Genomic DNA, 14,155 nt, shown 5'->3' with positions numbered 1-14,155 from the left:
ATAGTGGAATTGACTGTCTCTACTCTAACTATATACAGTGTTTGAGATCGGGAATATTTGCGTCTCCCTTCACCATCTTGTCATCCCCCGACCTGTATCTCTATACATCGGGTAGGTAGTTTTGTACAATGGGTTTCTATATGATATATAATGTTTCTTCAATATCGACCAACACCTAGAAGTACAGAACCAGACGTATTCGCGTCGGGTTGCTCTTCAAATGTACACTCCGCATCGTCCGTGTCTGGCGCACTGCTAGGTCGAAAGGGTGAGTGGCACACCCCGCCCGAGATGTCCATCGACCTTGGAGCATCAGGGCCCAGCCAGTGTTCTGACACTGCGAGGGCCCGACAACAAGTTCGCCGCATCTCTTTGTCGGGGCTTACTCACCATATCTTGCATTTAGCGGCGTATTTCGTAGACCGGGAAAAGAGCGGGAAACCCTGCCCTCGCGATCTGCATCGCGAGGGACATTGAGACACCGGCTTAGAGTTTCCTCTCGGTCGACACCTCCTCGTACGCCTGGACTAAATCGCCGACCTCGAAGTCCTGGAACTCCGCAAAGCCGATACCGCACTCGCCGCCCTTCTTGGCATCCATGATTTCCTTCTTGCCGTGCATGAGAGACTCAAGTTCGCCTGCATTAGTTAAACCGCATTAGTAAACATACTCTCAATGGGATATGATAGCCAAGGTAGCAGGAAGTAGGAAAGAAAGGGGTAAGAACGTACCATCATACAGCGTCTGCCCACCCCGCACGACCCGGAACCGGTTCGCCTTGGCGACCGCGCCGTTGCGGATCCGGCAGCCCGCAATGTTCTTGTACTTGCGGCCCTTGACGTTGATGGGGAAGACCTGGAGGACCTCGGCCTCGCCGAGGACCTTGATCGAGAGCGCCGGCGCCAGGTGGGACGAGAGCACGTCCTTGACGTCGTCGTGCAGGTGGTAAATGACCGTGTGGTCGAGGATGGGCACCCCGTTGGCCTCGGCCAGCGCCTTGATGTGGCCCGCGATCGGCAAATTGAAATTGACGAGCGTCGAGCGCGACGCCGCCGCGTGCTCGACATCGCTCTCGATGATGTGGCCGGGGCCGGACCGCAGGATGCGCGGCCGCACCTCGTTGGACCCGATCTCGAGGATGCTGGCGCAGACGGCCTCGACGGAGCCGTGCACGTCGCCCTTAACCACAAAGTTGACCGTCTTGGCGCCGCCCTCGACGGAGGCCACCTCCATGGTGCCCCAGGTGCCGTACTCACGGCGGGCTTTGCCTTCGTCGTCCTCCTCGAGGGCGCGCTGCTCTTGCAGAAGTCGGCGCTGCTCGACGATTTGCTCGTGCGCCTTGGCGTCCTTCTCGCGGTCGCGCAGGCCTTCGCGGTACTCCACAGCGGCCTTGGCACGGCCCTCGTCGGGCGCCTGAAGCACTTCGTCTCCAGCGGCGGGAAGGTCGCGCCAGCCGAGGATTTCGACGGGAGTTCCAGGCGGTGCCTCTGTGATATCGTCGCCAGCCTCGTTGCGGAGGTGGCGAATTTTGGCCCATGTCGTGCCAGCGGCAATGTAGTCGCCAGGGCGGAGGGTGCCACGCTTTACAAGAATAGTGGCTGCCCTGCCGATCGGCTTCAGACTACTCTCCAGAATCCAACCCTCCGCAGGCCCATCGGTCTCGGCCCGCATATCTAGCATCTCAGAGAGGACCAGGATGTTCTCCTCAAGGTCGTCCATGCCTTGGCCAGTCTTGCCTGAAACACAAACAACCTGAACATCGCCGCCATAGTCTTCAATCTCGACGCCATTGCTTGCCAGGTCAGCCTTGACATGATCAATGCGAGCCCCCTCTTTATCGACCTTGTTGATCGCCACAATGATTGGCACCTTGGCTGCCCTGGCATGCTTAATGGCTTCGATGGTCTGCGGCTTGACACTGTCGTCAGCTGCAACGACCAGAACCACAATATCCGTGACATTGGCGCCTCGCTGTCGCATTGTCAAGAATGCTGCGTGACCAGGAGTGTCCAAGAACGTGATGTTCTTTCCGTCCGTCAGGTTCACAGAGAAGGCACCAATGTGTTGAGTGATACCACCATGCTCCTGAAGCGCAACCGACGATTTTCGAAGGTAATCAAGCAGTGTCGTCTTTCCGTGATCGACGTGCCCCATGATGGTGACAACGGGTGGACGAGGGGGTAATATACTGGGGTCGGCGGGGGAGGACGCGCCTTGAGATCCTGGTCATCGGATACGATGGTGGGCTCGTAGCCGTATTCCTGGGCTACAAGACCTGCCGTGTCGCCAGCCATGATACTCTCCAGGTTGACGCCCTCGAAGCCCAGCTCGGCCAATTGCTCGAGGAACAGGTCTTTCTCGATTTTCAAGGCCGAGGCCAGATTCGAGATGCTGATCAACTCAGGCAGCACAATGGGAATAGGCCCGGTGCGCTCAGCCTCTTTCCGCGCCTTTCGCTCCGCCTTCTCCCTCTGTCTCGCCAGTTGCTCTTCGTACGCAGCGTGGGTATCCCCGTCATTCATGTCATCCTCCCACCGCGAGTGTCGATCGCCACCGCCTCGTCCACCACGTTGCTTGCCGCCGCCACGACCACGGTCATTGCGCTGTGGGGCTTGTTGCCTTTCCTCGAACGTCGGCTCAACATCCCGCTCATTTTTACCCCGCGCTTTGCGGCGTCCATCACCAGATCGGTCCGTCGCATCGCTTTGCGGCTGATTCTCCGCGAACTCAGACTCAGGCCTGGAAGATTGCCTTGTATTGTCTCGGTTTCGGGGAGGCTCCATTGACCAATCATCGTTGTACTGTTTTCGACCTTCTGCGTGCGAGGAATCTGGTGACTTATAAAATGCATTGTCAAACGCTGTTTCGAATGACTCGCTCGGTTTGGATGCGGGTTGCGAAAAGGGCTGCGGAGATGGGGCAGGGCGGCTGAAGGCATCCATTTTGGCCCAGAAATCCTCCTTGTTGGACTTATTCGTCGCCTGTTTCCGGGCTAAAGATCCCCACGTGCTGGAGATTTCGGGTTCCTTTGGTAGATCCTTCGACTTCTCGGGCGACTCTTCGAACAACCCCTCAAAATGACGGTGGGAGGTAATGAGTTTATCTTCGATGGCGGGGTCAATCTTTGGGTTTTTACTTGAAAGCGAAGCCTTCCACGAGTCTCGAGAATAAAAGGTGTTATCACGAGATTTACCAAGAGTGACATCAGATTGCTCTTCTGCCTCATTCTCTCGCCTGGTCGCTACCTCCCTGACAAGTGGCCGTGGAGTCTCTCGAGACTCTGGAGAGGTCCGAGCAGTGCTGTCTGATGCTGCAGCAGGCGCATCGGGCTGTTGGCGATTCACTCCCAATGGGCCTGGACCAGTTCTTGCGGTAAAACTTGAGGTTTCCGACGACGGCATCTCCATGGTGCGGTCAACAAATCGTTTAATCCTGGCTGGTCTCTGTCTCGGTGTCTTGAGTCCAACATCTACCCCGATGGAGGGTGTTAACCAATCCTTCTTGGCGATCTCTGGCACAGCCGGTTTCCCAGGAGGCGGCGGAGGCATCTTGCCCGATATCACGTTGGATTTCATCTCGGTCTGCTCGGCCTTGATGAACTCGCGGTTCCGCTGTTGCCTTTCCGGGTTGAACACCATGCGCGGCCTTGTCCTGTCGGCTGGCTTCTTAGCCGCCGCCTGTTCCTCTAATCGGCGGCGTGCTGCTATCTCGTGCGGCAGGAGTTCAATGCCTGTGGACAGTTTAGAGCTCGCAAAGGTGGGCGAGGAACCCCAGCCTCGACTAGCTCCCGGGATTCCTCCAGAACCCCATGAGGAGGACTGGTTCGCAGGGCCATCTTGTTTGGACGGGTCGTTTTCGCCTTCTCGGAGGGGTGCTGTCGTAGACAGTAGCCGTTGGTGAAATTGGGGTCGGGCTGGTCGCAGCGCAAGTCGGTGCTGGCAGAAGGCGCATATCGACGGGTTGCGCTGCTAAATTGAAGAAGTCAGTCAGTCTGCATAAATCATAGGACGCATGCCCGCAGTTGGTGAGTTGTGAATTGGCGGTTGGACTTACCACTGGTAACCTCCTGCTACGGAGCATCATGTCGGTTTACTGCTGTGGCAACCTCCCATTGAAAACAGCAAGCTGAAAGAAAAGCTGCTCTTGCTCGGAATCAATTTGATGAGGGCGGCGATCTAATCGATCTTGGAGATGCGGATTTGCCGTCGAAATTTAAGTGGACCTTGACTACATCCAATTGACGTCGCCAACCCTGGTCCCCTGTCGAAAGCCAAAAGGCCAACCAACAAAACCCCTGCCAATTCAACTAAAGTACAAGTATTACCAAGCTCCGGACCTAAGCTCCAAGCCACGTCTTTATAAGAGTTGCCTTTCGACCCGAACCCCTATCAGCCTCATCTCTGATTACCCTCGTGACACGCGACAACAACTCATCTTTCTTTCTTTCTTTTCCCTCAAACAATTACCACGGCCTGAGGGAAACCCAACAAGCTACGTTCTTGTTTTACCCATTGGCGCCATGGCCAAGCAACGAAAGCTGGCCAAGTCGCCCTTGGCCACCAGCACGTCGGCCACGGCCAAGCCCGCCAAGAAGCGCAGCAAGCTCTCCTCGGGCAAGCCGCCGGCGCCGCTGCGGAGCCCGCCCGAGTCCCTGAAGCCGCTGCTCGAGACGCTGGAGGAGAAGCACGCGTACCTGATCCACGTGGACGACAAGCCGGCCGCCTTCAAGCGGCAGATCTTCGCCGTGCCCGTCGCCATGAACCTGGCCGTCGCCGCGCTCTTCTGCTGGCGCCTCTACGCCATGGGCACGTGGTACCTGCAGCTGCTGGCCTCGACGCTCGGCTACCCCAACGAGACCACCATCGTCGCCGCCGAGCACGACTTCTGGGAGGTCGTCATGCCCGCCATCGCGTGGCGCTCTAGCCACTTCCTGCTCGACACCGTCCTCTTCGTCTTCGTCTGGCCCTGGCCCGTCGAGTTCTTCCTCGGCTCCCGCCACGGCAACCCCGTCAACTGGCGCTGGAACGTTGGCTTCCGCAACGACGAGGTCGTCGTGCGCCGCAGCCGGCGCTGGGACGCCGCGCTCACCAAGGACGACGTCGCCCTCTCAGAGAAGGCCCGCGACCTGCTGCTGGCCCAAGTCGCGCTCGCGGCTTCCCCCGAGTACCTGCGCGAGAAGACGGGCTACCTCATGATGAACAAGGCCTGGAACCTCGACTGGGGCGTCATGGTCGACGCCCACACTATGATCGACAAGAAGATGGCCACCCTCGACACCTTCCGCCTCCTCGCCCTCGTCCACTCCGACGAGTTTGGCTGGCTCGCCGTCGACCTGAGCGACGGCGCCAAGCCCGTCTCGCCCGAGGAGGAGGAGCGCCGGCGGCAGATCTTCTTGTTCCGCGATGCGCTGTCTGCCGTCGGCAAGGAGGACCTCTTCTTCCGCTGGATCGAGGTCGTGCAGTTCGAAGTCACGCGGCCCGGTGGGTTCACGCCCGAAAGGCAGGAGATTGTGGCGCAGGAAGTCCGGGATCTCTTTGGCAAGGAAGGCATCGATTTCGACACATTCTGGAAGGAAAGTGTCGGCACAGACGGGATCGCAGGAATGTAAAAAGTCAGCATCTGCCAATACTGTTTTTGGTTCCCTTCGGCGCGTCGGTTCCATATACCCATCACTATAGCATTGAAACATGAGAGCAGTTGGTCACAGCAGCTAGCAATTAAGACGTTTAACTAATACCATTGATTGAGTCCGCATGACTTCCATCGTGCATGAATCTCGTTTTCGCTACTACTACGCTTTTTGTCTCAAGACTGATTCAGTAGATGATATTTCATTCCTGTTAAGCCCGTGGTTCCAACGAGAGACTTTCTTCCTTCCGTGCCTTCCGGCTCAACTACTTTCCTTCCGGGGACGTCCATGTTTATTTCTTGCCCTTCTTGGCCGGCTTGCCCAGCGCTGCCTCGCGCTTCTTGGCCTCCTTGGCCTCAATCTCCTGGCGGCGGGCCTTCTCGGACTCCTCGCGCTCCTCCTTCTCGGCCTGCTTGCGGGCCGCCTCGGCCGCGCGCTTCTCGCGGATCAGGGCGAGGCGCGCCATGTCGGCCTTGGCCTCGTCCGTCTTACCAGCCTCGTGCAGCTTGCGGTACCGCTCCTTGGCGGCCGCGGCCTCCATGGACTCGCGCTCGCGACGGCTCATGGGCACGCCCGACGCGGGGCCGGCCGACTTTGTGGACAGCTTCTTCATTCCCTGGGTGGCGGCAGCGACGTCTTCGTCGTCGGCTGTGCGCGGCGCCTTGGTCATGTTCCGGGAGGCCTTGGAGTGGTTGGGGTTCGCGGGCATGGGGGCCGAATCGTCGTCCGAAGACTCCTCCGAGTCATCGCTCGGCAAGTCGCCCACCTGCACGGCGCCCTTCTTCTTCTTGGCGATGGCGGCGGCCTTTTGCTCGGCCTTCTGCTTCCTACGCTCCTCGCGGCTCAGCTCGGCGGCGGGCGCCTTGGACGAAGGGCCGGCGTCCTCGTCCGACTCGGATTCTTCTTCGGAGGACTCCTCTTCGGAAGAGTCGTCTTCGTCCTTCGTGGTGGGGTTCTCGCTCCACATGCTGACTTCGTTGCCATCGGCGTCGAGGGGTCGCAGGTTACGGGAGAAGTGCTTGCCGCCTGAGGTACGTGTTAGCAAATAGACTAGGGAAGGATTGGGGAGGGGCAGATATCAAGGAATGGATTGTACTTACCTCCTCTCGTGGGCTTCTTGAACTTTCCACCTCGCCCCCTTGAGCTGCCACCGGGTCCGCCGCGTCCAGACATATTGATGATGATGTGGTGGTTTGTGGTGTTTGTTGATTGGGAGGGATTGGATGTAACAAGGAGGGGTATTCAGTAAGTAGAAGTGGGATGGTGGGGTGATTTGTCGAGAAGTCGAAGCAGTCGCGCAAGACTGATATACATAAGACTGATGAGCAAACCGCAGAGCAAGACGATATTCAATTGCCTTGTCGAGTTGTGGTTTGCAAACAATATGCTTGTCTAAGAAGTAAATCCTTTTGTCAGGCTGAAGAAAGCGACGTAATGAAGGCGCAAGATCTGATTCTCAGAGACCAACATTACTGGGCTCACGCCTGATTAGTAGAGTGGCGGGGCACAAATTGCCTTTAGCAGTGTCCTGATTGGGTGGCGGCCCAAAGTGACTCATTCATAGGCAGTTGTGCAAGAGCGAAGAGCATTCAATGGCCTGTTATCCAGGCGTAAGGGGTTGCAATTGGTTTTGCCTTTTTAAGGCATGGCATTTGCATTCCCTTGTCCACCTTACCTGTTACTCAAATCTACATGTATATTGGAATCATTTTACTATCAGGGCCACCTTATGCTGCGATACCTGCTTTCCTTCTGGCAAGAACCGGAGCTTTTATCAGACCTTCAAGTTTTCTAGGATCGCGGAAAGCTGTCCGGGTAGAGGAAAGAGCTACGAGAGAATTATGATAAATCCTTCCAAATGAATTCCACAGTATACCTACTTAAGTACCTAACCTACTGAGTAGTTGCAACCCGTGTCATGGCTGCAATGCCTTTGATACTGGTCAGTCACGAACTACAGACGCAGCACCTGCCGCCACACTCGGATTTGGCTCCGTAAAGCACCTGCCAGCCCAGCCTGCCATACAAGTACGTACCCCCCACCTAGACATCGAGTTCCGCCGGAACAATCCTTCCTCCGCTCTCTCGAGACCCCACCCGCCAGACAGGTCAAATGTCTGCGCAGCCGTTCTGCGCTTTGGAAAATTTCTTCCCTTTCTCTCCTCACATAAAACAAACACTTCCTCCCTATTCACTCTGGCTTTACGTCTTTCTACAATGGCATGTTGGAGGGGAAATGGGAGGATAGACCAACACACTTTTCGATTACTTACCCTCTGCTCTGCTCGCGGCTCCGGCCGCCATTGGATGTCTGGAGAAATTTTTCGATCGATACATTTCTGCCACAACACTACGTGATTATATATGATGATGATGATGGAACACGTATGCCATGTAAAAATGCAATACCCAGTACCTGCTACTAGCTAAAATGAATTTTGCGCTACCTCCAGAACTGCATACGATTGTGCATCAGTATCGACTGCGTTGCGAGGTTCAATCGCAGAATATGCAGTAGGCCTGATTTTAGTCATTGCTCGAAGGAGGTTTCACCGTGTTCAATCATCAACGGCCACGAGGCCGCATGCAATCTCTGTCTGTCCGATGTCATGTCCTTTGCCTAAACGACAGATAGAGCTTGGGTAGCGACATGGTGAAATGGTCCATGATTCTCTCCTGGTGTTCCTCCCAATCTTGACCCGGTGCCAAGTCCATGTCGAATTGGAGCGCCAGTCGCGCAAGCACGCTTCGCATCTCCTCCATGGCCATGGGCTTTCCGATGCATGCATGTTTACCTGTTATCAGATAAGTTTCAGATTCTGTCAGTTCCAATTCGCAATAAATGCGGTTTCTGCAGCATCTCGCACGGTACGGTCTTCTTACCTAAATGGAAGGGAAAGTAAGCAGCCCTGTCGCACTTGATATCCGAGCCCGGCAGCCATCTCTCGGGCAGGAACTCGTCCGGCCGCTCGAACCAGCGCGAGTCGCGATGGATCACGTACGGCGACTGCAGGATCTCGACGTCGCCGGGGATCCAGATCCGCGGTCCGAAGGCGCTCTCGGCGATCTCCAGTCCTTGTCGTGGTGTCACTCTCGGATTGGCCGTCGGCGCCGAGGGCTGAATCCGCAGGGTCTCGTTGATAATGGCGTCGATCCAACCCAGCGTCTCGGTCGCGGCGAGCAGTCTCGCGTACGTAAACGACGAGGGTCCGTTGGGAAACGAAGCATCCACGAGCTCCCGTAGGCGTTTCCGGATGTCGCTTCGCGCCGCCACGAACCCGAGCATATTGGTCATCGCGCTCTGCGTCGTGTCCGCGCCCGCCGCGACCATGGACCGGCTCTCGTCGGCCAGGGCCTCGGGGGGTGGGCGCGGCGCTGGGGTCTCCCCTCTCGAGCGCGTCCAGCACGAAGGCTATGACGGGTTTCGGGTCCCCTCCTTGGCCGCGGGTCTCTTCTTCAAGGTTTGCTTCTTCTTCTTCTTCGACCAAGTTTTCTTTCTCAGTTTTCTCGAGCTTCTGTCTCTCTCTTCTCTCGGCCCGATGCTCGTTCATTACACCTTCGCATAGCTTCAGAAACGGTGCGAAGTCGCCGCCGGCTCCGGGTATCTTCAACAGCAAGCTCAACAGCCAGGGCACGAAGCGCAGCGACCCCAACACCGCATGCGCCTTGCGCAGGTCCGCCAGCGCCGGGTGTGGCCCGTCCCCCACGCGCGTCGTGGCGCCGAAACTGTGTCCGAAGCCGACGATGCCCGTGACGTCGAACGTGAGCCGCGAGACGGCGTCGGTGGTGTCAATCATGCGAGTTTCCCTTGCGTTGTCGTGTCCGGGTGTGAGCAGGCGGTCGATGAACAGCCCGATGGCCTCCTGTACCGCCGCGTCGTGCTTCGACAGGTGCTTGGGGCTGAAGGCGAGCTCCCAGGGCCGTCGCCGGCCCCGGTGGTCCTCCGGGTCGCGCGACATGGCGAAGCTCTTCTTGCGGTCGTCGGTCTCGGCGTGCGCCCAGAAGGTGGACTTGCGCAGCGCCGACGTCTGGGGCAGGGCGTCGGCTCGGGCGAGGGAGACGAGGCGCGGGCCTGCAGTCCATGCTGATTAGTCTATACGTGTGTAGATGTATGTGTCGGTGTACTCACCTATTCTAACAACATCTCCGTACTGTTGGTGGAGCGCCTGCAACCTGGCGTGGAACCGGTAGTCCCCAGAGGCTTTACGGGCCGTCCAGAAAGTACTGAGCCGCGCCAGGTACGGCCCGGGAATGTGCTTCAGGCGGTGGAAGTGGGCACGGTACAGCAGAATGGAGCCGGCAGTGCTCAAGGCGAAAGTCCCCACGAACACGGAGAGGTAGTACCGGGCTATGGTGGCCGGCAAGTGCAACCATGAGACGCCAACGTACAGGGCCAAGAAACAGGCGGCCCCGAAAATGAGGATTAGAGGAACCAGGACGAAATCTACCTCGACGCGGCGGGCGTAGAGGTGGTGGAACGCAATGCCTGCGGCTACTCCTGCCAAGCTCATCGCTGTTGTTGGCTGCATAGTTGCTCAATAGTGAATATCACCAAGGGATTGCTCGAAGGTATACCCTTGTATTGTAGATTTCTTTCGTGGCGATGCCTTAGGCCGATGGAGGACTGCAGAGTCAGGCCTATTGATATAAAGAACTGTGAGGTTGAATACACCACTACGAAGCATTGTCCTGTCACAATGACCTCGATAACTTCACCGCAGCATATTGAATGCAGGGGTCGACGTGATAGGAGTCGGACCACCCCGACTTCCCCTGTCTCCAAGCTACACCCAAATGCCTATTTAGGAAGCTGTGTGCTTATGTGCTTCACTTGAACTGTCCCACTCACGTCACATTGGCCGTCTTAAAACGAATCGGGCCAAGATCTGATGGTTGGTTGACTATTGTTTTGTCAGCCGCAAATAAAAATGTACTATATTGTATTGCCGACTCCCCGCGATTACAAGGGTTGTGCGGAACGGATCCATATCACTTCGGTCTTACGGGATCTAGGGATGTGTTTACTTTTTATTAGCCAGCTTAACTTTCTGCCGTGCACGTCTCCTTAAAGGGGCTAAGAGTATATATTCGGTAACGGCCCTCTTTTTTTATATATTAGCCGATAGTTTAATAGTGTATTTACTTAATTCTTTAGTAAAAAAAAAGTCGGTTAATTATTATCTCGTTTTTTTTGGTCTCGTTTTATTAATTAATTAATTTTATTAATTTACTTAGCTTTTTTTCGATTAATAATATTAACTACGATTTTCTAATTAATTTAACTTTTTAAAAGCTTTATAAAGCGTTATAAAACGTAGAAAATATTATAAAAAGTATTATAAAAAGTATTATAAAAGGTACTATAAATATTATAGTTTATAAAAAATACTATAAAAGTAAGTATAATATTATTCGTGCTTAATCCTTAAATTAACGTGCATTAAAATTAATAAGTATAGTATTACTTACGCTCAGCCTTTAATATACGCTCGATCTCTCGAAACGTTAATTTTTATTTCGAATAAAATTCAAATAAGCCGGCTGGAGAGGTGCGTACATCGGCCGATAAGTTAAGCTGGCTAGTAAAATGTAAACATGTCCTAGATCACAGCACGTGAGCTGAACTAGACATACATCGTCCGCCTTCTCCGTGGAGGGGCGGAACCTTTGGGGGATGGGAACCAATCTGACCATGATCAATATGATCCGCCTAAGCACTCGACTTTGACAAGATGCTTCGGTCAGGGCTTTTATTACGTATTTCCGACGTATACCACCACCCGCCTGTCTTGCTGTGGGTGTGTGAGCGGGAAGAGCCCGACCAGTGGGGTTGGGAAGCGGAGTGGCGGGTACCGTACGGTGCCTCAAGAATACGTGCATGCAGGAAGCGGAGAGGCTTTCACACCGGTCTGTGCCGCTCTCTCGCATACTAGTCGGGAGGCTCGGGACCGCTAGAAAGAAAGGAGTTTGGGTTCGTCCCAGGAGAGGTTAGCAGGTGTATGCAGGGGGGGATGCAATGATATGTCGGGTTTCCAGATACGGAGCCACGTACATGGTAGTCCCAGGCTCTGTCTAGGTACACCTTCCAGAGGAAGCTCGTATCTAGGCGTTGCCGCAAATTCAATGCCGGTATTCGCTTTTTGGCGCCAAAGCTGCATACTGAGATGCATGCATCGTGATGCCTGATCCGGTACTTCAAGTCAGGTAAATATAACACTCCTAGTGTGTCTTCTGTAAGATTTATGGAGATGCTTCGTTTATGTATACATTGAAAATGCTTTAGTGTACCTGGTATGTAATATATTATACGCAAGAAAGGCAAGGCATTGAGAGGCATTGGGTATTCCTAACCTGGAACCTATTAATAGAAAGCCAGAAACAAAATGGCCAGTCTGAAAGATTTAACGCTGAGCTTCGTAAAGCCCAGGGACGCCATCGCACTTAAACCTGATCTAAAAAGCAGTAGCTCACGACGTACACGAAAAGCACTGCCGTCCTAAGAAGAGAATTTGACAAGCTGCAGTGGAGAATCCTCCGGGGCTGCCTATGCGTTGATGGTGCCTAGCCAAGTCAGAAATCCTACGCTTCTAGCGGACATGCTCAACTTTGAGGTTAGACTCCTGAAGTGGGAGTGGCTTCACGAGAACCTGTGTTCAACCGCCGATTTACCTTCGCTAGAGAGTGTGGCTTCATTCCTTGCTGTCAACTTAAACATTGACAGGTACCAAGCCAGTCCTTCGAGTCCATCATCCATGACACGAGCCTAGCTATTAGTATCCGAAGTTCTTTAATATGCTGCATCCGCCGGTTCAGACGGAATATTGGCAGAGGATGCCGGATTGCCAGTCGCATCTTGTTGTGTTCAGGATACACTGAGCAATTCTATTTAACCATGCAGCCTCCGCGACACTTTTCAAGATGATATCCCTTCTGATAGAGACAACAAGTGGGCTGTGCCTCCTTTCTTTTCTTTCACTCGTTTCCCCCTTTTCCAGTGACGACTGTCGTCGCCGCCGCGAGAAGTGCCCGGACACTTTCTCTTCTTCCAAATACCCGCTCTCAACTTCGTTAAATCATCATGGTGCTTATCAAATTACTCATCTCTCTCGGCCTGGCTGTGGCTACCACCAACGGGGCCACGGCCAAAGTCGACATCTGGGCCCGGCTCGACAAACCCGCTGTGCGGAAAGACTTCACTGGTTTCGAGCCCTTGCTGGTAGCAAACCTCCCCGAGACAAAATACAACATCTCCGTATGGTAAGCAAATGTGTTCTTCACCAGACTTATCCTATCTTGCCATCAATGCATGCCGGTGTGAACTAACATCTGTGGGATGTAACGCAGGGCGAGGGGCTGGATCCCCTCGGACTGCAACGGCTACGCCGACAGCCACAACGTCAGCGCGGCAGATTTCATCATTTACCAGGTCCAGTACAATGACTGTGGTGATCCTTGGATCATGTGTTACCACAAGGACTCCGAGACGTCCATTGAGAATATTGCCAAGCAGTTTGGGAGGATTCCCATCCAGATGAGAGAATGGGTAAGTTTAGCATGAACATCGAAAACCAGCCCCTCCCAAAGCCTTTGCGTGAGAAGAAAACGCAAAGCACTACCCGTCATTTGCGTTTTGCTTGGACTTCTCAGACCGCGGTCCAAGAGCCCCATTAGTTTCCCTTTCTCCGACTGACACCCGGGTCCCCGCGCCCCCCCTTATCCATAGGTCAAGCACGTGGTCACGATCCCCGACAAGATGGGCTGGGCGTACATGGACAAGGGCAACACTGTGTTCATGCGCCCCACGGACTCGATGGTGACGACCATGATCCACGAGACGGCGCATGCGGTAGACCTCAACGGCGGCTACGGCGGCAGCCTGCTGTCAGGCAGCGCGCTCTGGGCCGACAACTACGCCCAGGACTCGCACGTGCCCGACGACTACTCCGCGACCGACACGGTCGAGGACGTTGCGCAGAGCACCGTCGTCGCGGTCCTCAACGAGAACGTGCAGGGGCCCAACGGGGGGTTCGCCACCATCGAGCCCAACTGGCAGGCGGTCTTCCAGTAAGTCGCAGGCATCCTTTCCCTCTCTGCCCACTTCTTGACCATTATCTGCGATTTCCCGATCGCACGGATTAAAACAATAGGCCACATGACGCTGATAATGGTTTTGCCCTTCCTCGCGCACAGCCAGTACGCCACCATCACCACCCAAGCGCGCAACTACGGGCGAGGAAATTCTATGCTGGTGCCGGGCGAGAACGTGGCGTGCGCCCACCGCCTCCCCAACAGCAGCCCCGTGGCCATCAACACGGTCGCTCGGGTCCTTGGCAGATGGCGCCCGGACGTGAGACTGAGCAGGCGCGTCAGAGTCATCCAGGCCCTGAGCCAGCACCTCGGTCCCACGAACTGCACGATTCACTGGTAAGTAGGAGGGATTCCTGCGGTGACGCAAAAAGGAGGGTTGGGGAGGAAGCGGATGATAGCACGTCTCTTGTATTTCGTAGGCTACGACTTAAATCATTA

At 55.0% G+C, this 14,155-nt stretch overlaps 5 protein-coding genes across 5 annotated transcripts; 2 read left to right on the top strand and 3 right to left on the bottom strand.

The window, feature by feature from the left end:
• Positions 1-486: 486 nt before the first annotated feature.
• On the bottom strand, positions 487-4,083 carry PG986_012620 (Translation initiation factor IF-2; the record flags this gene model as incomplete). Its single annotated transcript, XM_066848842.1, has 4 exons — positions 487-638; positions 732-2,130; positions 2,190-3,968; positions 4,054-4,083. The coding sequence occupies 4 exons, from the start codon at positions 4,081-4,083 to the stop codon at positions 487-489; spliced, it is 3,360 nt and encodes a 1,119-aa protein (XP_066695538.1).
• Positions 4,084-4,519: 436 nt separating this feature from the next.
• Positions 4,520-5,608, top strand: PG986_012619 (uncharacterized protein; the record flags this gene model as incomplete). The annotated part of the gene is made up of 1 exon (XM_066848841.1): positions 4,520-5,608. The coding sequence occupies one exon, from the start codon at positions 4,520-4,522 to the stop codon at positions 5,606-5,608; it is 1,089 nt and encodes a 362-aa protein (XP_066695537.1).
• A 313-nt stretch (positions 5,609-5,921) lies between these two features.
• Positions 5,922-6,802, bottom strand: PG986_012618 (casein kinase substrate phosphoprotein pp28 protein; the record flags this gene model as incomplete). Its single annotated transcript, XM_066848840.1, has 2 exons — positions 5,922-6,655; positions 6,730-6,802. 2 exons carry the CDS (start codon positions 6,800-6,802, stop codon positions 5,922-5,924), a joined length of 807 nt encoding a protein of 268 aa, XP_066695536.1.
• A 1,434-nt stretch (positions 6,803-8,236) lies between these two features.
• On the bottom strand, positions 8,237-10,158 carry PG986_012617 (uncharacterized protein; the record flags this gene model as incomplete). The annotated part of the gene is made up of 4 exons (XM_066848839.1): positions 8,237-8,424; positions 8,513-8,864; positions 8,908-9,701; positions 9,759-10,158. 4 exons carry the CDS (start codon positions 10,156-10,158, stop codon positions 8,237-8,239), a joined length of 1,734 nt encoding a protein of 577 aa, XP_066695535.1.
• Positions 10,159-12,707: 2,549 nt separating this feature from the next.
• On the top strand, positions 12,708-14,057 carry PG986_012616 (uncharacterized protein; the record flags this gene model as incomplete). Its single annotated transcript, XM_066848838.1, has 4 exons — positions 12,708-12,886; positions 12,974-13,172; positions 13,353-13,693; positions 13,820-14,057. 4 exons carry the CDS (start codon positions 12,708-12,710, stop codon positions 14,055-14,057), a joined length of 957 nt encoding a protein of 318 aa, XP_066695534.1.
• Between the last annotated feature and the right edge of the window lie 98 nt (positions 14,058-14,155).

This window comes from Apiospora aurea (assembly GCF_038362705.1).
Source record: "Apiospora aurea strain CBS 24483 chromosome Unknown utg000008l_segment0_segment0, whole genome shotgun sequence".
Taxonomy (NCBI): Eukaryota; Fungi; Ascomycota; class Sordariomycetes; order Amphisphaeriales; family Apiosporaceae; genus Apiospora; species Apiospora aurea.
The sequence above is the reverse complement of the archived record's forward strand: the minus strand, read 5'-3'. Positions and strand labels throughout refer to the sequence as shown.